The 20,128-nt window shown below is 36.7% G+C and overlaps 1 protein-coding gene and 1 long non-coding RNA gene across 3 annotated transcripts in view; one reads left to right on the forward strand and one right to left on the reverse strand.

Moving 5' to 3' along the window:
- The window catches only part of TMEM38B (transmembrane protein 38B), a 40,465-nt gene that overhangs the window by 2,525 nt on the left and 17,812 nt on the right, over positions 1-20,128 (forward strand). For both annotated transcript variants that reach the window (XM_058169405.1, XM_058169404.1), the window contains exons 2-4: positions 5,452-5,608; positions 16,374-16,558; positions 18,205-18,292. In XM_058169405.1, coding sequence (XP_058025388.1) covers positions 5,502-5,608; positions 16,374-16,558; positions 18,205-18,292 — 380 coding nt within the window. In that variant the 5' untranslated portion in view covers positions 5,452-5,501. The remainder of the gene's footprint in view (positions 1-5,451; positions 5,609-16,373; positions 16,559-18,204; positions 18,293-20,128) is intronic.
- LOC131191359 (uncharacterized) overlaps positions 5,615-20,128 on the reverse strand; it is a 43,813-nt gene continuing 29,299 nt past the window's right edge. The window contains exons 2-3 of the long non-coding RNA XR_009153483.1: positions 11,368-11,476; positions 5,615-10,604 (exon numbers count right to left, since the gene is read on the reverse strand). This is a non-coding gene — a long non-coding RNA (uncharacterized LOC131191359). The remainder of the gene's footprint in view (positions 10,605-11,367; positions 11,477-20,128) is intronic.

Genomic DNA, 20,128 nt, shown 5'->3' on the forward strand with positions numbered 1-20,128 from the left:
AAATTACAGTTCTAAATTTTATGAATACAGTTCTGATGTGGGCACTAAGCTATCTGAGCGATAAAATAGAAACTGAATTTTAAAGATTCAGGTATTGCCATCTGTTGTGGATGCTGTTTTTATGCTAATGTAATTATTGTGTAAAATAATATTCAGTGGCCTTTCTATTTCAGATTCTAAAGTGCTCCCAAGTTGCCCAATGGCATGTACAAAATTTTGCAAGGGAACAAATCTATCTTCTGTTTCATTTTCTAACATTACTTTTTCCAAATTGATAGAAAATTATTTTAGAAAGAAAGGATAAAAACTGTCTCTCTGGAAGCCATCCCAGCACTGTTACCCATAAATTTATTGGCAACTGGTAGAGATCCATCCCTAATAAATTGCAAAAATGCAAATTTAGTTTTATATCTCTGCATTTAGGGGCTTTTAAGAAAGGGGTCCCCAGGCACAAATCTAAAGCTCTTCATAAATAGAAAAATTCCAGTTTTTAAAAGAATAATTTAGCAATGTTAAATTCTCTAAAACTATAATTTTATCTCAGTAATCTCTGGTTCACCAATAATAATAATCAGCAAGGAACCTGATTATTATATCAGGATAATATAGGAGAGATGTCTAGAGCATTTGCACTAATATTCCTGCTATTTACTACATCTCCAGCATAAAAGTCTGACAATCAAATTTTTAAACACTGAATTTCTTTTGTTGCTGAATCAACCAGATTTTTAAATCATACAATAAATTATATGTGATATTTCTTTAAATATAAGACATTTTTGTCCAAGATGTTGATTTTGTAATAGGCAAATGTATTTATGCAGATTTTGTGGATATTATTCAAATTTATTTTTGCAATAAATTCCTTACATTTCACAGACAGCTAACGCATTGGTATTAAACAGAGAATTTAACAATTTACACATAACTAGCTCGCTTTTGGGCTGCTTTTGATAAATTATATTTGTTTTTTAATTTTTCAAAAGCCTTGAAGGTATTATTATTTGTTAACAGATTAAGAGTAATTTATTCCATTATTTCTGTTGTTTTTATTGCAGACTGATTTTGATTGTGAGCCAATTCAGTGGCTCTTAGCTAACTTTTGTTTATAATGAAAGAGAAGCAGTTAAACGAAATAAGCATCATTAAAGTATTGAAAGTTACTAAAAACCAAGTTGTTAGAAAACATAATTATTTTCCCCTGTGAAACATTCGACTGCATGGATTGCAACCCTTGGCTTTTTCAGCCATTATGGCAATTGCTGGGATTATTGGGAGTTAAAAATCCTCACATGGAGGGTGTAGACACATCAAAGCTAGGGACAATCTGTAGTAACATGCTAGTTTTTGTGGAATTTTGTATGCAATTTCTTCATGTTTAAATTATTCATATTACTATAATTTATTTAAAACAACACTGGGTGTGTATAAAATCATTAGCTCAATGAAATGACAGAACAACCTTAATTCAACGTTCATTGAAGATTATGGACCTTACTATCTATCATAGTAGCCAGTACTAATTGTAAATAGAGGATTTTTGACTTTTTAGTCCTAACTAAATATGACTGTCCCAAAGTTACTCAGTTGATTTCCAGGTCTAAAATAAATCTAGAATTCATGGTCTCCTGTCTCCTAACTCTTTTCCTTAACTACTGTGTTTCCCCGAAAATAAGACCCTGTCTTATATTTTTTTGAACCCTGAAATAAGCACTTGGCCTTATTGCTATGCATTCAAAAGCATGATTGGGCTTATTATCAAGGGATGTCTTATTTTGGGGGAAACAGGGTACTACTATACCACACTAGCTCATGTAGGGTGTATGTGTATGTGTGTATGTGTATATGTTAATGTTAAATTAAAATACAGCTTAATCAAAAAAGAACAAAATTCCAGTGAGAAAAAACATATGCATATATATATGCAGTAGATATGTAAAAGTAACAGATCAATGTTTGATATGGGATTATACTGATCAGTCTTTTCATTACATAAGTAGATAATACAGAGGCTGAGAGTAAATATACCTGCACATTTCTGAATTTTAAATTCAGAGTAGTAGTAGTTTCTTTCCAAAATACAAAAAATATTTTAGGTACTCTAAAATGGCACTTGAAATTGTGCTCTTAAATTGCAGCAAATTTTGCTTTGGAATTTGTACAGTTTGTAAGTATGGAAATGGAAGTGTTTTGTTCCTATACCCAACCTGTAGACTCTCCCAAAGGGGAGGGAAATTTTGGCTGTGCTTCTTCCAATGAGGTCACTAGGTGTCTTCCTCAGTTGTCCAGAAGTTCGGGAAGTTAAGCTGCTGCTTCTCAAGGATAACTACTTAATAATAACTAATAACTGATCTAACTTCATCTTCAAAGGTTTTTATAAATAGAAAATAATCTACCAAGGCATCTTGGTTGTTGACATCTCTGTTGTATAGAATTTCAATATATTCACGAGTCTTTCAGAACAATGACATTTGCTAACAGTTTAGCCAGATTTAAAGCCTATTTTTCCAACGCAATGACAGATTTTCTCAGCATTGGTCTCATGACCTATCATTTAACAATTGCTTTGCTCAGTGACTGAGATTCTGGTCCCAATTGTTGTAAATGGAGGACAGCATAATCTAATTGAGAGTGTTCCAGTCCATTTCAATTTATTTATTTATTTATTTATTTATTTATTTATTTATTTATTTATTTATTTATTTATTTGTCAAACATATATAAGACTACAGGTATAAGTATAAACATGATTATGAATACAGGATAAGGATACGAATAAATGGGAACACTAGGACAGGGATGGTAGGCATGTTGGTGCGCTTATGCATGCCCTTTACAGACCTCTTAGGAATGGGGTGAGGTCAACAGTAGACAGTCTAAGGTTAGAGTTATGGGGTTTTGGGGAAGAACCACAGAGTCAGGTAGTGCATTCCAGGCATTGACCACTCTGTTGCTGAAGTCGTATTTTCTGCAATTGAGTTTGGAGCGGTTTACCTTAAGTTTAGATACAAAATAGCAGCAGGTAATTTTGTGTACTATTCTTAGGTTAGATCGAAGGCGGTGTAGTTCTAAATTGTCTAATCCCAAAATTATCTAAATAATTTTATAATAATAAAAATATCTAAGATATCTTCATTTCATTTTTACTACACTGAACTTCCCTAACTTAATGGTTCTTAGGTTCTATGTACTCATTATAGTTCTGTCTTTGTGTCGTTCTTTTGATTGTTAACATCAACAACTAAATACCTTGAAAATGTTAATCTACTCATGTAGATTTAGCACATTCATCAACCTATCATAAAGCCAACATCTGATTTTTCTTTTTTAGATTCGAGCCTGATCAGTTGCAGTAACTATATCACAACAGTATAAATATTTTGAAATTCCTCTGAATCATTCTTCTCACCATAAATCCAACAGAATTTACATAGTTTTGTCTGAAGAAACCCATTTGTGCTTGTCAAATCCACAAAAGGACTACTTCTGCCTAATCAGTAAAATCCCACCTGTCTATAAGAAATAAATGGAGAAATGATAACTTCCTGTATTATTGACTTGGAGAACTTCCCAGCCACAATAAGACAGGATACATCTGGAAACAGTTTAAAGAAGAAAATTTATGCATAAACAAATCAAACAGAGTGGGGGGTTCCATTCTTAAAAAGAATCAATTCAAATTTTTCTCTAAAGCCTTACAACAATTCCCATCCCTATTTGAGTTACCACTGCCCCATAAAAAGCTATGATGATTGAAAGCCCCACATAAAAAAATCCCTTTGAATTTATCAATGGATGATTCAATCATATATCAAGCAGGAAACATGAATTATAAACATATGATTTCTTCAAAGGAATTCCCTCTGAAATTTCAGACTAATCAAGTCTGAATTGTTTAAACTTTCCTTCAAGAGAATATGCCCTCCTCCCACAATGTGCTCTTTATGAACAACAGCATAATCTCAGAGTCTAAAATTCAAGATTTCTAGTTACTGTGTCTCTTGAATACAAATTATATCAGATAATACCTTCAAACAGTAAATCAAATAATGTGTATTCCTCCTAGCTAAGCTCTCCAGACCAAACTGTTTGTAACTCCAGATGATGGAGGTGTTTGTGGATATTTTCTACAGACAGGTTTCTTAGTCCCGTTCCCCCCCCCCAAAAAAAAATTTCGCTGTCTTCAAAATGATTAAGAGTTTATTAAACTTTTTCCTCTTAGTTGTACTATTGTTAATTTCCACAGCAAATGCTGCAGTAGTTAGTTTTTATTCAAGGACAAATTGGGTGTGGATTTCTTTCCCCTGCATTCTGACTTTCTGGCAGTGCTATATCCATGTTGTTCAGTAATAGCTGCCTAAGAAACATTTTATTTGTTATTTGTTATAACATTATATTTGTATATTCTGACCATCTCTGGCCCTCTTAGCAACTATCACCCCCTGAGTAGCACTATGATCCCTTTCATAATTGCAGCAAACTGAAGCAAGGGTTCCATCACATCGCTCAAATTCATGTAAACTACGTCTCCCACATTGTGTTCGATTTCATCACACTCCAGCCAAAGATCTGAAGACAGCATTTAAATAGCATTTCGCATTAGTTTATTTTTTATTAATACACATTATAAACTCCTTTAATTTCTACATGAAAAATGTTGGTTTGTAAGTGAAACCTGCTAATGAGCCATTTTTATTGGAGATACACACACACACACACACACACACATATATATTGGATATTAGATAAGAGAAAAACCTGTATTATGGAGGAACATAAGGCAGTATCAGGAGTATAACTCCTGATATATAGTATAACTAAGAAGCTTGTGACTCTGTTGTGTTCTAAAAACAGATTCCCTCCTTGCCTTCACTGAATCTAACCCATATCTTCCACCATTTTTCTTAAGCCATTCTGCCATTTTATAGGGTTTTTATATTCTACCATCACACCCTTTCCCATGGTTTTGATTACCAACCTGATCTCTCCATCCAAGGGTATCTTTTTTCTGCTTTTTCACTTGAGCTTCCTTCTGTCAGACCCCTTATTTTCTTTAGAACATGCTGCTCTGGTCTGCATAGCAGGATCATTATGACTTAAGAAGCAAGCCATGATTAAACTATATGGAGCCAGTCTGGCACAGTGGTTAGAATGCAGTATTGCAGGCTAATTCACTGCTCGCTGGCAGGAGTTCGATTCTGATCAACGTTGACTCAGCCTTCCATCCTTCCGAGGTCGGTAAAATGAGAACTAGATTGTTGCGGTCAATATGCTGACTCTGTAAACCACTTAGAGAATGCTGTAAAACACTGTGAAATGAAGTGCTGTTGCTATTAGTGCAGTAAGCTAATCAGGGAATTTAAAGAGCCATTTGTTGGCTTTTCTCCTTTTGCAGCAAATTAAAAGCAAAATTCCTCATAAAGAGCTGTTTGTATCTTCTCTTGTTTTCAGGAGTAGTTGAAGTCGCATATGACAGCCCACTTGCGTGTTGGTTTAGTGCTATGCTTTACTGTTTTGGTGGGTCCATATTATCTTCGCTGATGCTAGCAGAACCTCCAATTGCATTTCTTGCCAACACCACAGGTGTCCTCCTTGCCTCATCCGTCTGGTAAGTAAACTTAATATATGGTGTATTTTTTTATAACTAATACATATATTTAAAGTTATTGCTTATATGGCTTCAAGCCATGCTGTAAAGAGTTCATTTTAAAGTTGTCATCTGCTTAAAGAAATCTGTCAATGAATTTTGTGATTGTTAATAGACTTAATTTGCATAAACATGCTTATAGCTCTTATCAGTAATCTGGAAGGGGAAAAAAAACCCTTTCCCCCAGAAGAAGCTTTTTGTTCTTGTTGGAAAGAACAAAAAGTCTTCTTCTGATAGAGAGATTTGTGTATAATTTAAACAATGTCTGATTTTAAATACAAGGAACTGTCTAGACTTTTTAAATTTAAGAGATTACTAATTATTTAATTATTATGTACTAACTACTATTGATTAGTAATTATTTAACTATTAAGCATTTTGGATTTCTAGGACAGAAATTAAGAATCAGTAATAGTAAGTTAGCATTTGATTGATGTAAGTAAGCATTTGATATATGTCAGATATAAAACTAACAATTAACTATATATAGTTAACCTCCAGAAAATATAGTCTGAAAATATATTCTGTGAATTTTGCAGAAAAAGTATTATGAGGGAGAGAGGGAGACTGAAGCATTACATGAGGTTGTTCCTCTGGAATGGTCTCCTATTGGGTGTTTATTTGAATCCAACACTATCTGCCTTCTAGAAAAAGCTAAAGGCAGAGATTTTCCAGAGGGCTTTTGGAGACAAATACCCGTTACTGGATTGCATCTGGTTTTAATTTGTCTTACTATTTTTATATATATATCGCTGTCTGTGTCTTTATATCAGAAATGTGTGTGTGTGTTGGTGTGTGCACACATGTATGCAAATTTTGTGAACTTCCAAGAATCCTGTGATTGCATGGCGATGTAAATTAGGTTAATAAATGAATAAAATACCTGAATAATCCTGATGGTCTGGCATAATCAGTCCATTTATGACTGGTTGCTTATTTACCATTTGAAGTTACAGTGGACTTACCTTGGAGCTACTTATGACCCAGATTTGAAATTCTGACAGTTGCCCATGCCCCACGGTCACATGACCCATCCTGGCAACAGGATGCATTTATGGCCATTTGCATCATCCCGTAGCCACTTGACTGTGTTTTATGACAGTTTTCTTGAAAGCCAAAAACTGTTCTGTTTTTCGGTAAAACTGTACCTATAGTGGACTGGGTTAACGACTGCAGTATTCGCTTAATGACCATCACAAAGAAGGTCATGAAATTGTCATGATTTATTACAGTGATGGGCAGGATTCACTGCAGTCATAAGTCAAGGACTACCTGCAGTCCAATGCCAGCAATACCCTCCCTGTTTCCTTCCTTCCTTTGCTCCATTTCTAGTAACTCAACATTGTTATGCCAGTATAATTCACCTTTTTAAAAAAAAATGTGCGCTGAAGGTATTTTAGATGCAGTACTTTCTTTCTTTAAAAAAATGTCTCATGTTTCTGACGGGAGATGAGTCATTTAAGATACTTTTTCACATGATTGACGGGTACGTCTGTCAATGAGCAAAATGTAGAACAAAAATTCTAGGGAAAAGAAAGCATGGTTTTAGATTTTAGAATTTAAAGTGTGTTCATTGATGCTTTTCTTACAGGCTGCTTACGAGGAGCAAGTTCCAATTGAAACTCAGTGGTGTTTAGCTTTCCATATTTGAAAATTGGGTCAGTCAGGCTGCCTACACCCATTCTTAGACTATAAATGGAAGCCAGCAATCTGTTACCTTTATGGCAGTTGCCTTTCCCGGGACTGCTTGAAAGATTATGCACACTCCAGTGTGAACTTCTTAACAAACCAAGAGACCCAGCAATAGCATTTAGGCCGCTTTGCAATTGACACTGATGTCCTATTACCCGTAAATAAAAGACATGCTGTTCTTTTTAGGGCCTCTCATTAAGTAATAAACCTCATTGGCAGCATTGAATGGTGTTGGGATGCTTGAATCTCAGCCTTTTGCAGTTGCTGCAACATAAAACTGCTGAATTAACTTCTTGCCACCCGGGTTTTGCTGAGTACATTTTATTTAGTGTGGTTTGCTTTCACCCCAGAAGCTGCTCAGCTCAAGCCCTAATAATATGGACTAGTACTTAATGGCGGGGAGAGAATATGCTCTGTCATAAGCAGGTTTGTGGCCTGACAGACAAAAGTTCTTCTGGGAAACATGTATCTTAACTTTGAAGTTTCCTTCTGTGAACAGTTTCTTCTAACACCATGGGGTTTTCAAATTATTTTCTTCTTTAGCTATCTATATACATATACACAGATTCAGTATGTTCTTGTGGGCTGCCTAGAGATGCTGGGGGATGTTTATGGATGGTGGTGATAGTGGTAGGAATGAGGTAAAGAGGAAATTGCCAGATTTGCCTCCTTCCCATTTTCATAAACAGAAGAACAACTCGGGATCTGAATCTATGAGTTGCTAGTTTTGTCACAAATGATTCATAAGCTGAGATTTATCCCACGGTGCTGAAGCTGGAATGTAGATACTGCAAGATATGCTTAGAATGATCTTTCTGTAACGTATATAGGACTACTGATTGGAGACTTAAATGGTTATGATGCACAGTGTTCTAATTTTAGCAAACAGAAAGAGACCAAAGGCAGTGGACATCTTCATTTCCTGCCTCGCCACAAGAATGCCAGGGTAAGAAGTAGGACCGAACCTGCTTTCTATTCCTTTCCACAGACATTACTCAGTTCCTATTAAATGTGATACTGTGACTTTCAGCTCTGTGGAGAGCTGAAAGGCAACCATCCGATCACATCCCTCTACAAGGGGAGCATCATAATGTTCACAACAGAATAAGTGAAGATTATATGGGCTAAAACATAGATAACTGGCTTATGACTTGTCCCTTTATTCTATCTTGGAAAAACTTATTTTCTCATTTTTATCTCTGAGGTCAGGGTCTTTTTTTTTTTTAAATTGAAGTGATCAGGTTTAGAAAGCAGTGATTGTCTAAAAATTGGATAAATATATAATGAGCAAGCGAATAAATGATATGTTTTTACAAGCATTCATTGTAAATAATGCCATTATTCAGGCAAATCATTATCAAGGAAAAAAAAATATTCATGTTGAGTATGGATTCATACAAAGCAGTTTTTCTAAATTCATATGCATAAATGTTCTTTGGCTTGAATGTTAGAAATTTTCACATATTTTGGTTACCTGATTCATTTATATGGAATTTAACCTGCTGCCACGGAAAATAATAAAGTGTATTTTCTTTTACATAGTTTAAGGATTAACAGTGTAGTGTTTGCTAGCACAATAGCCTAGTACCACTAGATGGCATTCAAGAATCTCTAAATTTCTAGTTTTTGTATTAAATATTGATCCAGATTCCATGAGTTGTACAAATATTACAAAATCTCATTGTTTGTACATTAGATTTCATAAACTCTGATCTATTTTAAAAAAATGAATTATATAATTCTTTTTGATATCTTTAACATACATCAATGAAAAATAAAAAAAATCCCCTTCACTTGAATATGTTGCTGATTCTTGTCATAGATTATCTCCAGAAAATTTTGGCCTATGAAGCAACTTTTGGTTTGGAACGATTTGTGTGGATTGAGAAAACAGTCCAATTTGGATTCCATAGACATTCCATAGAAGCCAATTGTTGAAGCCAATTGATGCCTTTTAATTACTTTTAACATGTGCCATTGTGTATACATCCAAATGACAATAAAGGTTAGCTTGTTTTATTCTATCAAGTGACTAAGGTAATCACTTGAACATGAGGAGGAGAAGGAAGAAGAAAGTGCGTAGAGATTTTAATAAATGTTTGAAGTATTAGTTTCTCTGTACTGTGTTGAAAGTCTCTGTTCCCTTCATATAGTTAATTATCTTGAGAAGACAGAGCTATGCAAAGCTTTAGGACTCTATAAGGGGCAGCTTTTTGCATTGTTAAAGCAGTCATGTATTTTTCTAGGCTGGTGCAGCTGTTTCAAATTCTTCTCCCAAGTTCTCTCTGCATGGCTGGCTCAGGAATTCTGGGAGTTGAAGTCCACAAGTCATTAAAAGGGCCATCATTCCCCAGCCCTGTTTTAAAGCAAGAGAAAGATCACTAAAAGTGTACAAGTTAAAAATTATAATTCCACCCTAAGCCTCCACATTTGAAGCTTCTTCAGTGACGTGACTCAAAAGCGACTTTGTAACTAGTGACATCTAATGGTAAATTCTTAGAACGATTTACCTCACAATCAACAAAGAGGTAGTTCTTTTATCTACACTACTTGTATATTAATTTCTTTAAGACCGCAGTATAAAACTGAATATGCCAGGCCATCTATAAAGCTAGTTTCCAATAAAAAGCTATAACATGAATATAGATTGCAACTGTACATTAACATTGATTTTTAAAAAGTTACTGTGAAAGGCAGGTGAAAATGGGACTGGAGACACTCTAATTGACCTTGAACAGAGCTGGTTTTAGTGAGAGGGGGCTGCAATATATGAAGTTGCATTGGACTCAGAAAAGAGTGGAATAGTCCTAAGTGGTGTACCAGCAGGCAGAAGTTGACTGTCTGAGACTAATCTGAAGGTGTAAAAGCAAAAAACTTAACAACTACCTAGAATAGAATAGAATAGAATAGAATAGAATAGAATAGAATAGAATAGAATAGAATAGAATTCTTTATTGGCCAAGTGTGATTGGACACACAAGGAATTTGTCTTGGTGCATATGCTTTCAGTGTACATAAAAGAAAAGATACCTTCATCAAAGTACAACACTTACAACACTTAATGATGGTCATAGGGTACAAATTTAACACTTAATGATACAACACTTCATGATAATCATAGGGTACAAATAAGCAATCAGGAAACATTGCTTCTGCTTCTGTTGTGTTGCCTTGGAGAGATCAGTTGGTGTTTGGCTTCAGCACTGGGGTTTTCAGGCAGGTAGGTTCAATCGCAAGTCCAGATCAGCCAATGAAACTATTGAACCTGAAGGAATGGTGGATGGTGACATGAATTCATAAGCTAATATAGCACCATATTGACTGGCAGGTAATTTAAGCTAATGGACTTTTCAAAAGGGTCATGTCCATCTTTAGGTTAACACAACTAATGTTTGTGAACTAATGGAAAAACCAGGGCAAGGGACCATGGTTTTAAGCAAGGTTTTACTGTGTGGTGGATTGTATTGTTCAATTTGCAGATCCTTTTGTCAATGCAAAGGCTTTTTGTTCCTAAAATGCACTTTCTGCTGCTGCTGCTGCTGCTCCTGCTGCTGCTGCAATCTCTCTGCAGTTACTTTAGAGTAGAGATCATGCAAATCTGGTGTCACGCATTTAGCCCCCAAGTTGCATACACTGGGCCTCACCCCCAGTTAATTGCATGGGGCATTTTTTAGAAGAGTATTTTATTTATTACAAGAATTTCAAGCTGAATATGGAAAATAATTATAATAATTTAAATTTCAAAATTATACAGCTATACAAAATCAAAATAAATATACAGGTACAAGGCCCTCGAGTTACAATCCTTCATTTAGTGACTGTTCAAAGTTACAATAGCACTGAAAAATTGACTTATGACCATTTTTCACACTTATGACTATTGCAGCCTCTCCATGGTCATGTGGTCAAAATTCAGATGCTTGGCATATTTATAACTGTTACAGAGTCTCAGGGGACTCAGCTTAACAAGTGCAGTAATTCACTTAATAACCTTGGCAAGAAAGATTGTAAAATGGAGCAAAACTTACTTAAATATCTTGCTTAACAGCAGAAATGTTGGCCTCAATTGTGGTCATAAGTCGAGGATTACCTGTATATGGTAATTGGAAATATATAAGTTCAGATGAAGGTGTGGTTCTAAAAGGAAATAGAAAATTGGAATCATTCCTATTCCTGTCAATCTAATGATATGTATATAGTCAAGGATAAACCAGTAGAAAAATATTTTTAATGTATCTGATATAATGACCAGATTTTATTAAAAGTATCCTCTATAAGATTTTTCATAACTCTTTTATGTCTTATTGATTTTTCTGCCACTGTGGTTTCCCATGTGCTTGGCTACTTCTGCTTCTCTGAAAAATTACCTTTTAACCCAAAGCTGCCATCTAATGGTAGATTCAAGAGGCACTAGATTTTCAAGAGGCACTAGATTTTCTGTTTTTTCTTTGAAAAAACATGTTTTGCTTCTCATCCAAGAAGTGAAATGTCTTCAAAGAAAACTTAGAAAGTCCAGAAGCCTCTTGAAAAAGCACTTTTGGGACAACCATGATCTGGATGACTGAGAATCTCCATAGACAATTACCTTTTAGCCTCCCAGGTCATTTTGAAAAAAGGTGGACGATGGCTAGCCAGACTACCTTCTACCTGTTCCCCAAATTGGATAGCTCAACAATGCCATAGGCACTAATTCTTCTCTAACTATGTTTGTTTTTGCTTTGATAACTTGTAAAATTTGTGTTCCCCAAGAGGTCAGATTTGGCCGTTTGTCTGCCAGTTGCTGATTTCAGATGCCAATTTAATTATTAGAAATGCCCACTTCATAAAATAGACCCTCCTCAGTACAGCTGCCAAGAATCTTTTTATGATTTTAGACAGCGAAGAACTTTGTCCACCTATCCTTAAAAACACACACACACCCCTTTTAAACATTTAGGAAATCTCTATAAACATAGGAAAAGCATTATGTGCAGCAGGGTTATGCAGCCTTTGGGGTTTGAGAGCCATACTTGGCCTATGGTAGCATAGAAGAGACTGCATTTCAAAAGGGTGAAAAGGGCAAAGCCAAACCAGTAGCTTTGATTTCATTTAAATTGGTAAGCTAATCTTCCCCAACCTGATGGATTGCAATATGTTCAGTTTAGTTGCCTTAATTTACAGGGAACTTTGGAAACAAATGTCTACTTCATTTAAACCAGTTTTTTTAAAAAAACTTTACAATTGTAATTGTAATTGGCAATTGTAAGATGTGTGGGGCAGTGGTGGGCTTCAAATTTTTTTACTACTGGTTCTGTGGGTGTGGCTTGGTGGATGTGGCATGGCTTGGTGGGTGTGGCTTGGGCATGGCAGGGGAAGGATACTGTAAAATCCCCATTCCCACCCCACTCCAGGGGAAGGTTACTGCAAAATCCCCATTTCCTCCCAATCAGCTGAGACTTGGGAGGCAGAGAATAGATGGGGGTGGGGCCAGTCAGAATTTTTACTACCGGTTCTCCAAACTACTCAAAATTTCCGCTACCAGTTCTCGAGAACTGGTCAGAACCTGCTGAAACCCACCTCTGGTGTGGGGCCCTTGGTGCTCTCTGAGCTTACTTGTTTTCTTGTAGATGCTTCATTACCTAAACTAGGTAACATCATCAGTGCTAGTGATGTTACCTAGCACTGTATACAGTTACTAGCACTGATGATCTACCTAGTTTGGGTAATTAAACATCTGCAAGAAAACAACCAAGCTCAAAAATCACCAAGGACCCCTCATTTCAACCCTGAGCTACAAATTTAAAATGTGTGGAATTCTGGGAGTTGAAGACCATACACTTTTAAAGTTGCCAAGTGTGAAAAACACTGATTTAAAAGGCACTAGAGCTTTCTTTGTTATGAATAAACTGAGAGGAACTGAATGGCTAACCTTATGGATACCCAGGGAGACAGTTGGAGAAAGTTACTTAGATCTTTCTCTAGAGCAGGGATGGCCAAACTTGGCTCCTTGAAGAGCGGTGGACTTCAACTCCCAGAATTCCCCAGCCAGCAACTTGCTCATATTTATAGCTCATGCTGGTTGGGGAATTCTGGGAGTTGAAGTCCACCGCTCTTCAAGGGGCCAAGTTTGGGCACCCCTGCTCTAGAGGCATTGAAACTAGGATTGCACTCCAGTGTGCCACTGCCAGTATATCATGAACACTGATGTTTGGCCCAATCCTAGCTATTTTCTAAATAGCTGTGAAAATCTAACTTTCTCCAGGCCTTGAATTACCGGTATACATCCAAGGCTTACATTTTTTGTCTTTTCATGATTGATTTTCTTCTTTTGGTGATGGGAAACTGTATTTTTAATTGTATGATAGTTTTTAACTGTATACTACCCAGCATTGTTACAGAGTTGGACAGCCGTATTTACTTTCTACAATAAATAAAGGCTACAACAAGGTTAGGAAGTTAAAAAAGCCTCCAAATAAAGCAGTAACAAGCCATTTCTGTAAATTCAAGCAAATGACAAGGACCAGGAGTTGAGTTTGATTTGCGGTAGATTTAAATTACCAGTGCAGAAGCAAGTTATTGTATGCTTTATACTTGTTAATAATCCAGAACAAAATTGGAATCATTAAAGCTGCCCTGGTAGTTTCGGAAGTACAGATTGTCATAAAGCTGTGTAGGAAACTCTTCGAAATTGAGCATGTATTTATTTGAAGGATTTATGTTGATCTGTGATTGAATTAAAGATCTGATTGGTAGACATTTGAAATATAGTATTTGTAAGATTTTTTTCCAACAGCTTATAAAGATAGTTATAAAGCAGCCCTGCCTTCAAAGTTAGAATCTAAAAATCACAAGAAAAAAGAAAAAGGAATTGGGAATAGAGAGGAAAAAATAACTCCTGGCCATAATGTATAATAGTTGAAGAAAAAGAGCCCAAAGTCAGTAGCTTGTTGGGTAGCTTTTTCTTGCTCAACTGATACCATCTTCCTTCTCTTTCTTTCTTATCGACTTCTTTTTGTTTATGCATCTTGCCACAGTTGTATCTGTACAATTAATGCTTTAAATCAGAGGTGGGGAACTATGGCCCCTTTATTACTTGTGGAGTTGAAATCCACAAGTCATAAAAGGACCATAGTTCCCCACCCCTGTTTTAAATGAATATGAATATGTGTATGTATATATATATGTGTGTGTGTGTGTGTGTGTGTGTGTGTGTGTGTGTGTAGGTCTTTGGTTATTCGGGTTTTCTCCCGCGTAAAATTGGAAGTGTCTTGGCGACGTTTCGACGAAGTCTCATTCGTCATCTTCAGACTTCAGCTTCGTGCTTCTGGGAGCAACCCAGAAGCACGAAGCTGAAGCCTGAAGATGACGAATGAGACTTCGTCAAAATGTCGCCAAGACACTTCCAATTGTATGCGGGAGAAAACCCGAATAACCAAAGACCTACATACAAACACCCGCGAAAACCTCAGAAAACACACACACACACACACACACACACACACACACACACATATATATTCTTCATACACACACACACACACACACACACACACACACACACACACACACATATCTAAAGCATATGTAATTAGATGATGCTATTCCTGGATAAAAGGGAATTATTAAGCTCAAGTACCAGGATTGTTCAGAAGTTCAAATTTATAGGAGAATGGATTCCAAAATGGGGCAAAACAAAAAGGTATAGAATTGGCAGAAACCAGTATGGTGAGGACAGAGAAGAACTGAGTGAGTTTATTGATTACATATATTAGTGGAGAAGATGGAAGAGATATAAAACTGAGGGAGATGGCATGAAATCATCTAAAAGAAAAGTAGCAGAGTTCAATTCCAGAAAGGCAGCAGTTGATATTGCGACATTTTGCTATAATTTTGAATGTAATGAACCTTTCTGTACTGAGGGAAAAGCTGAAGCATTTGTGGTGTCTCTTTATTCCTTGAAGCTTCTCCCAACCATGAATTTTTCCTTAGAACTAGTATGCTTTTCACTCAAGTAGACTTACCAGGTTTTTTGTGGTTTTTTGTGGTTTTTTTGTAAACTGTTTTACAATCTAGTTCAAAATAGTTTCATTCCTTTTTCATTAAGGAATAAAAGGAATTTTGTGAAGTGCAGCACCTGAAAAATGGAAGCAGATCTATATTTATTGCTGTTCCTTTCCCTCCCCCACTGAATTGTTATTCTGCATCTGTATGTTCTTTCCCCATTTCTCTTATTTGTACTTGAATTTTGGGTCCCAAACTCCATATGTTAAGGAGCCACTGTAGCGCAGTGGTTAGAGTGCAGGCTACTGTACTGCAGGCTACTTCTGCTGATCACCGGCTGCCTGCAATTTGGCAGTTCAAATCTCACCAGGCTCAAGGTTGACTCAGCCTTCCATCTTTCTGAGGTGGGTAAAATGAGGAGCCAAACTGTTGGGGGCAATATGCTGACTCTGTAAAATGCTTAGAGAAGGCTGTAAAAGCAATGTAAAGTGGTATATCTAAGTGCTATTGCTATTGCTATATGTAACTTAGATATGTATCTGGCATAATTCTTTATATACAGGGGTTAGGCTAAAGTGTTAGGTTTAAGAATATACATGTAAGGTCATGTGGTCCTGCAGTTATATAATTAGGATGTGTATATTTGCACATATTCATTCTCAAGTTATTAAGCGTAACTGAAGAATTTTTTTTTTAAAAAAAGGCATCTATATTGTATATGAAGGCTAGGTATTCACTATATAATTTCCCCAGACATAAAATTTGGAAAGTCACTATGTAGTAAGAAATAAAGCCAACATTTTTAAAAAGCCTATAAGGAGCAGTAATATTTAAATGAATGTTTAAGTTGCTGGATATCCTAAGACAATTTTAATTTATTGAAAGTCCGACTATACATATTTAAGCAGCCTGCAGCCTCATACTATCTATTATTTCTTATTATTTATATTTAAGAAGGTTTCTTAATTGAGAATTTGTTTCATGATTGCATAGTTGGCATGTTTTTGCTCTAAGCATCTTTGGGAGACTGAACCTTTTCCTCCTGATTGTTTAGGTATCTTATATTTTACTGCCCACATGAGCTAGCCTACCGCTGTTTATGTTTTCCACCATTACGACTGATGATTGCAGGAATGAAGGAAGTGACAAGAACGTGGAAGATAACAGGTGGAATTGTTCACGCGCATAAACGCTTTGCAGACGCCTGGCTAATCATGATAGGAGTTGGTTGGGCCAGAGGTAATACATGAAACCTCTCTGTTCTGAAACTAATTTTTGAGCTGTTCTTTACTTGCTTTTATGGAGACTGTCTGGGACCATTTGGAGAAGAAAGGCTGACTTCATAGAAAACTGTTCAGGGTTATTTATTTTTGGCTTCTCAGCCCTCTGAAACTTGCTAATTAGAAATAAATTCCTTTTATAGGAAGCATCAACATGTCCAGAGATGCAGTGTTAGTTTTATGGTGCTATTTCATAGCCTTTTGATAAAATCTGCTGCAATGGTTAACATTGCTGACTTGTAGAAACAAGTTTTCTCTATCTCAAATCCAGCTTTACAGTTTCTCCCCCCGAATGGTCTTATATTCCTTTCAGTTAATGTTGGATAGTTTCCCTATGTCTTTTAATTTGATTAAATCCTCTTTTCTTAACTTTTTCTTATCATTTTCATATACATTTTAATTCACATTTATATCTCAATATAAATAGATTGAAGAAATTAAAGCCAAGAGCCTTTCCACATATCTGGTGTTATGCCTTTGCATTTAAACTGAATGTTGAGCAGAAAGTTCTGCCTAGTAAATGTGTATAAAATTAACTTATATGTGGGCATACTACCTGGGTTAAGGTATTTTTAAAAAGTAAACTTTTATTGCTTTAAAACAATTGCAACAAAGGGTGAGCATAACATAAATGAAGGTATAATTAAATAATATATAACTCTGTGAGTGTGTGTGTGTGTGTGTGTGTGTGTGTGTGTGTGTATGTATGCGTATTTATGGCCTCTGATGTCAAATATATGAGCATCCAAAAACAGCCTTTTTTTACACAATCTGGGCACACTAGATTCAAAGTTCTTCATTCTATATCTTAGCCATTTCTGACATACTGAGAGGAACTGAGGAAAGTTCTTCAAATATCTGCTAAAGCTTCCTGTGCGAAACAATTTCTACTCATTATTATATTCTCTAACCAAATGGGGACACGTAGGATTAGGATACAGGCCAGCCTGGTAGTTGCATTTGATAAGCTGATCACAGGGAGGATTTTATACTTCATTGGTACAAAATTCAGCTGGATTGCTTTTATACTGTGAAGTCACTTTTTTTTTTGTTGAAAATGAAAGCTGGCAAAGAAAGGGTTCATGTTGGTGTCCATTGGGAATAAACTCTACGACATAAAATAGCCTGTTGACCTGTCTTGCCTATTGGATAATAACAGGTTCAAGAAAAGTTCAGTCCTTCTGCAGCCTCCTTTCAAATTCCTAATTTGTGCACATTGGTCTCATGTTATAAGCAATTAGTTCTCCTTATTTGCACCAAGTAAGATATAGCTCTGTCTTTTAAAGCTTCCTGATTTCTTACCATATAGGACCATTACAGATTCTAGACTTCAGAGTGAAGCTGCTGCTTCCATTTTTTTTTTCTAACGAAGATTAAACCTTTCCATCTCAGAATAGGATACTTTCTAAAGAGTCTCAATTTGAGGATCCAATTTCAATAACTGTAAAATAGGTCATTTCATTTCTTTCTATAACTTAAAGGGCCCTATCTTGTGCCTCTGAAAGTAATGTGATGGATTTGCAGTTGTCCTAACTAAAAGTGGGATTGAGTGTCTAAGATCTTTTGAACCAATTTAAGCATGTAATAATTTGTATTGAATTACAGGAGCTGGTGGCGGTCTAATATCCAACTTTGAACAGTTGGTGAGAGGTATATGGAAGCCTGAAACTAATGAACTGCTGAAGATGTCATAGTAAGTCAGTGAAAAGCGCATAACAATTGGCAGTTCTGGGAACATTTTTTCCCCCCATTGGAAGATCTGTATAAGTAGCTCTTCAGTAATGTAACTTTAAGCAATACTATAAAATGATTTATTTCTAATTTTTTTTCCCTTAGAGAGGATATTTCTCCACACTAATTTGGTATCTGAAAAACCTTTTAAGCACGTGACACTGAAACTTGGCATATTGGAGAACACTGTGATGTCCTTATAAATTTGCAAAAATTGAATTGTGGTGGGACCAGATAACTCCAGGAACCTCAAGGACATCAACAGTGTGGGGGCGAGGGGTGGTTGGAGTGTGGATAATTGAATTCTATTAATTCATTTAGTGACAATGAGGTTATAATTATAGAATAAGACTATAGAAATGTGTTCCTTTGTTTATTTACTAAATTGAAATCTTGCTGTCATATAAACAAACTGTAACTGGAAACCTAGCAGAATTCTGCATTTACTGGAAAATGGGCAAATTGACACCCTCAAATAATTATCCCCAAAATCTTTGTACTGCTCCTCAAACAGATGAATAATGATGATAGCCAAATACTTTTACCATATTTTTTGGAGTATAAGACGCTCCGGAGTATAAGACACATTCGTTTTTGGGGAGGAAAACAAGAAAAAGAAATTCTGCCTCTGCCTACCAGCATCTATCGGTATTCATCTGGCTGGCGTCCTTGCAGCAAACAACAAGCAGCCTGGTCAGCTTCATCACGTTATCGCAGCCTGATTCAGCACGAGCAGCTGATTGGCAGTTGGATTGGCCTCTTGGAATATCTCCAATCAGCTGTTCCAGGCTGCGGGGATCGTCACAGCCCGTTGCCGCCTCCATGCGTTACGTTTTTGGCCTCTGCGTGTCACATTTTTGGCCTCCACCTGTTGCATTTTCGGCTTCCGCATGCTCCATTTTAGACACTTTTCAGGCTGCGGGGAACACCACAACATATCGCTGCTGATCACCACCGATCACTGCCTTCGCGCATCATGTTTTCAGCCTCCATGTGTTGCGTTTTTGGGCTCCGCATGCCCTGTTTTAGACCCGTTCCAGGCTGCGGGGATCGTCACAGGACATTGCCGCCTTCACACATCGCGTTTTTCAGCCTCCGCGTGTCGTGTTTTCGGCCTCCGTGCACCCCATTTTTTGCCTTTGCGCTTCACTTTTTCAGCTGGTTCCAGGCAGTGGCAGTGGCAATCTCCCCAGCCTGGAACGGGTTTAAAATGGAGTGTGCGGAGGCCGAAAACGCGATGTGTGGACGCCAAAAACGGCTGTAGGTGGGGGCTGGCGGGTGGACGGAACTTCGCCAACATACACTGTGTAAGACGCACAGACATTTCCACCCACTTTTACGTAGTGGATGTCTTACAAAGCATTCTTTAGGTTGCATATTGTGGAGAACGTTGGTGCTGGCAAACGCATTTCCCTAGAATATAACAACAGAAGAATAGCTGCAACAGTTAAGATCCGACTAAACTCATTTTAGCCCATCTTCTTGGTTCTCATCCTGCCAACCAAATGTCTCTGAAAGGAGCCAGAAAGATATCCCTCTCCCATCATTGTTCTTTTGCAATCTGGAGGCATGCTGTTCCTCCTGTGGAGGCAACATAGAGCCTTCAAGACCATCAGCCTTGAAGGACCTCTCCTTCAAAAATTCCTCTATCTCAGGAGTATCAAACCTTGGCTGGGAAATTCTGGGAGTTGAAGTCCACAAGTCTTAAAGTTGTCAAAGTTGGACATTCCTGCTTTATTTCTTTTTAAAGTCATTCAAATTAATGGTACTTCCCGCATTTCCCAGAATTAATTATGTG

The sequence above is a fragment of the Ahaetulla prasina genome, chromosome 2, assembly GCF_028640845.1.
Source record: "Ahaetulla prasina isolate Xishuangbanna chromosome 2, ASM2864084v1, whole genome shotgun sequence".
NCBI classification, from domain to species: domain Eukaryota; kingdom Metazoa; phylum Chordata; class Lepidosauria; order Squamata; family Colubridae; genus Ahaetulla; species Ahaetulla prasina.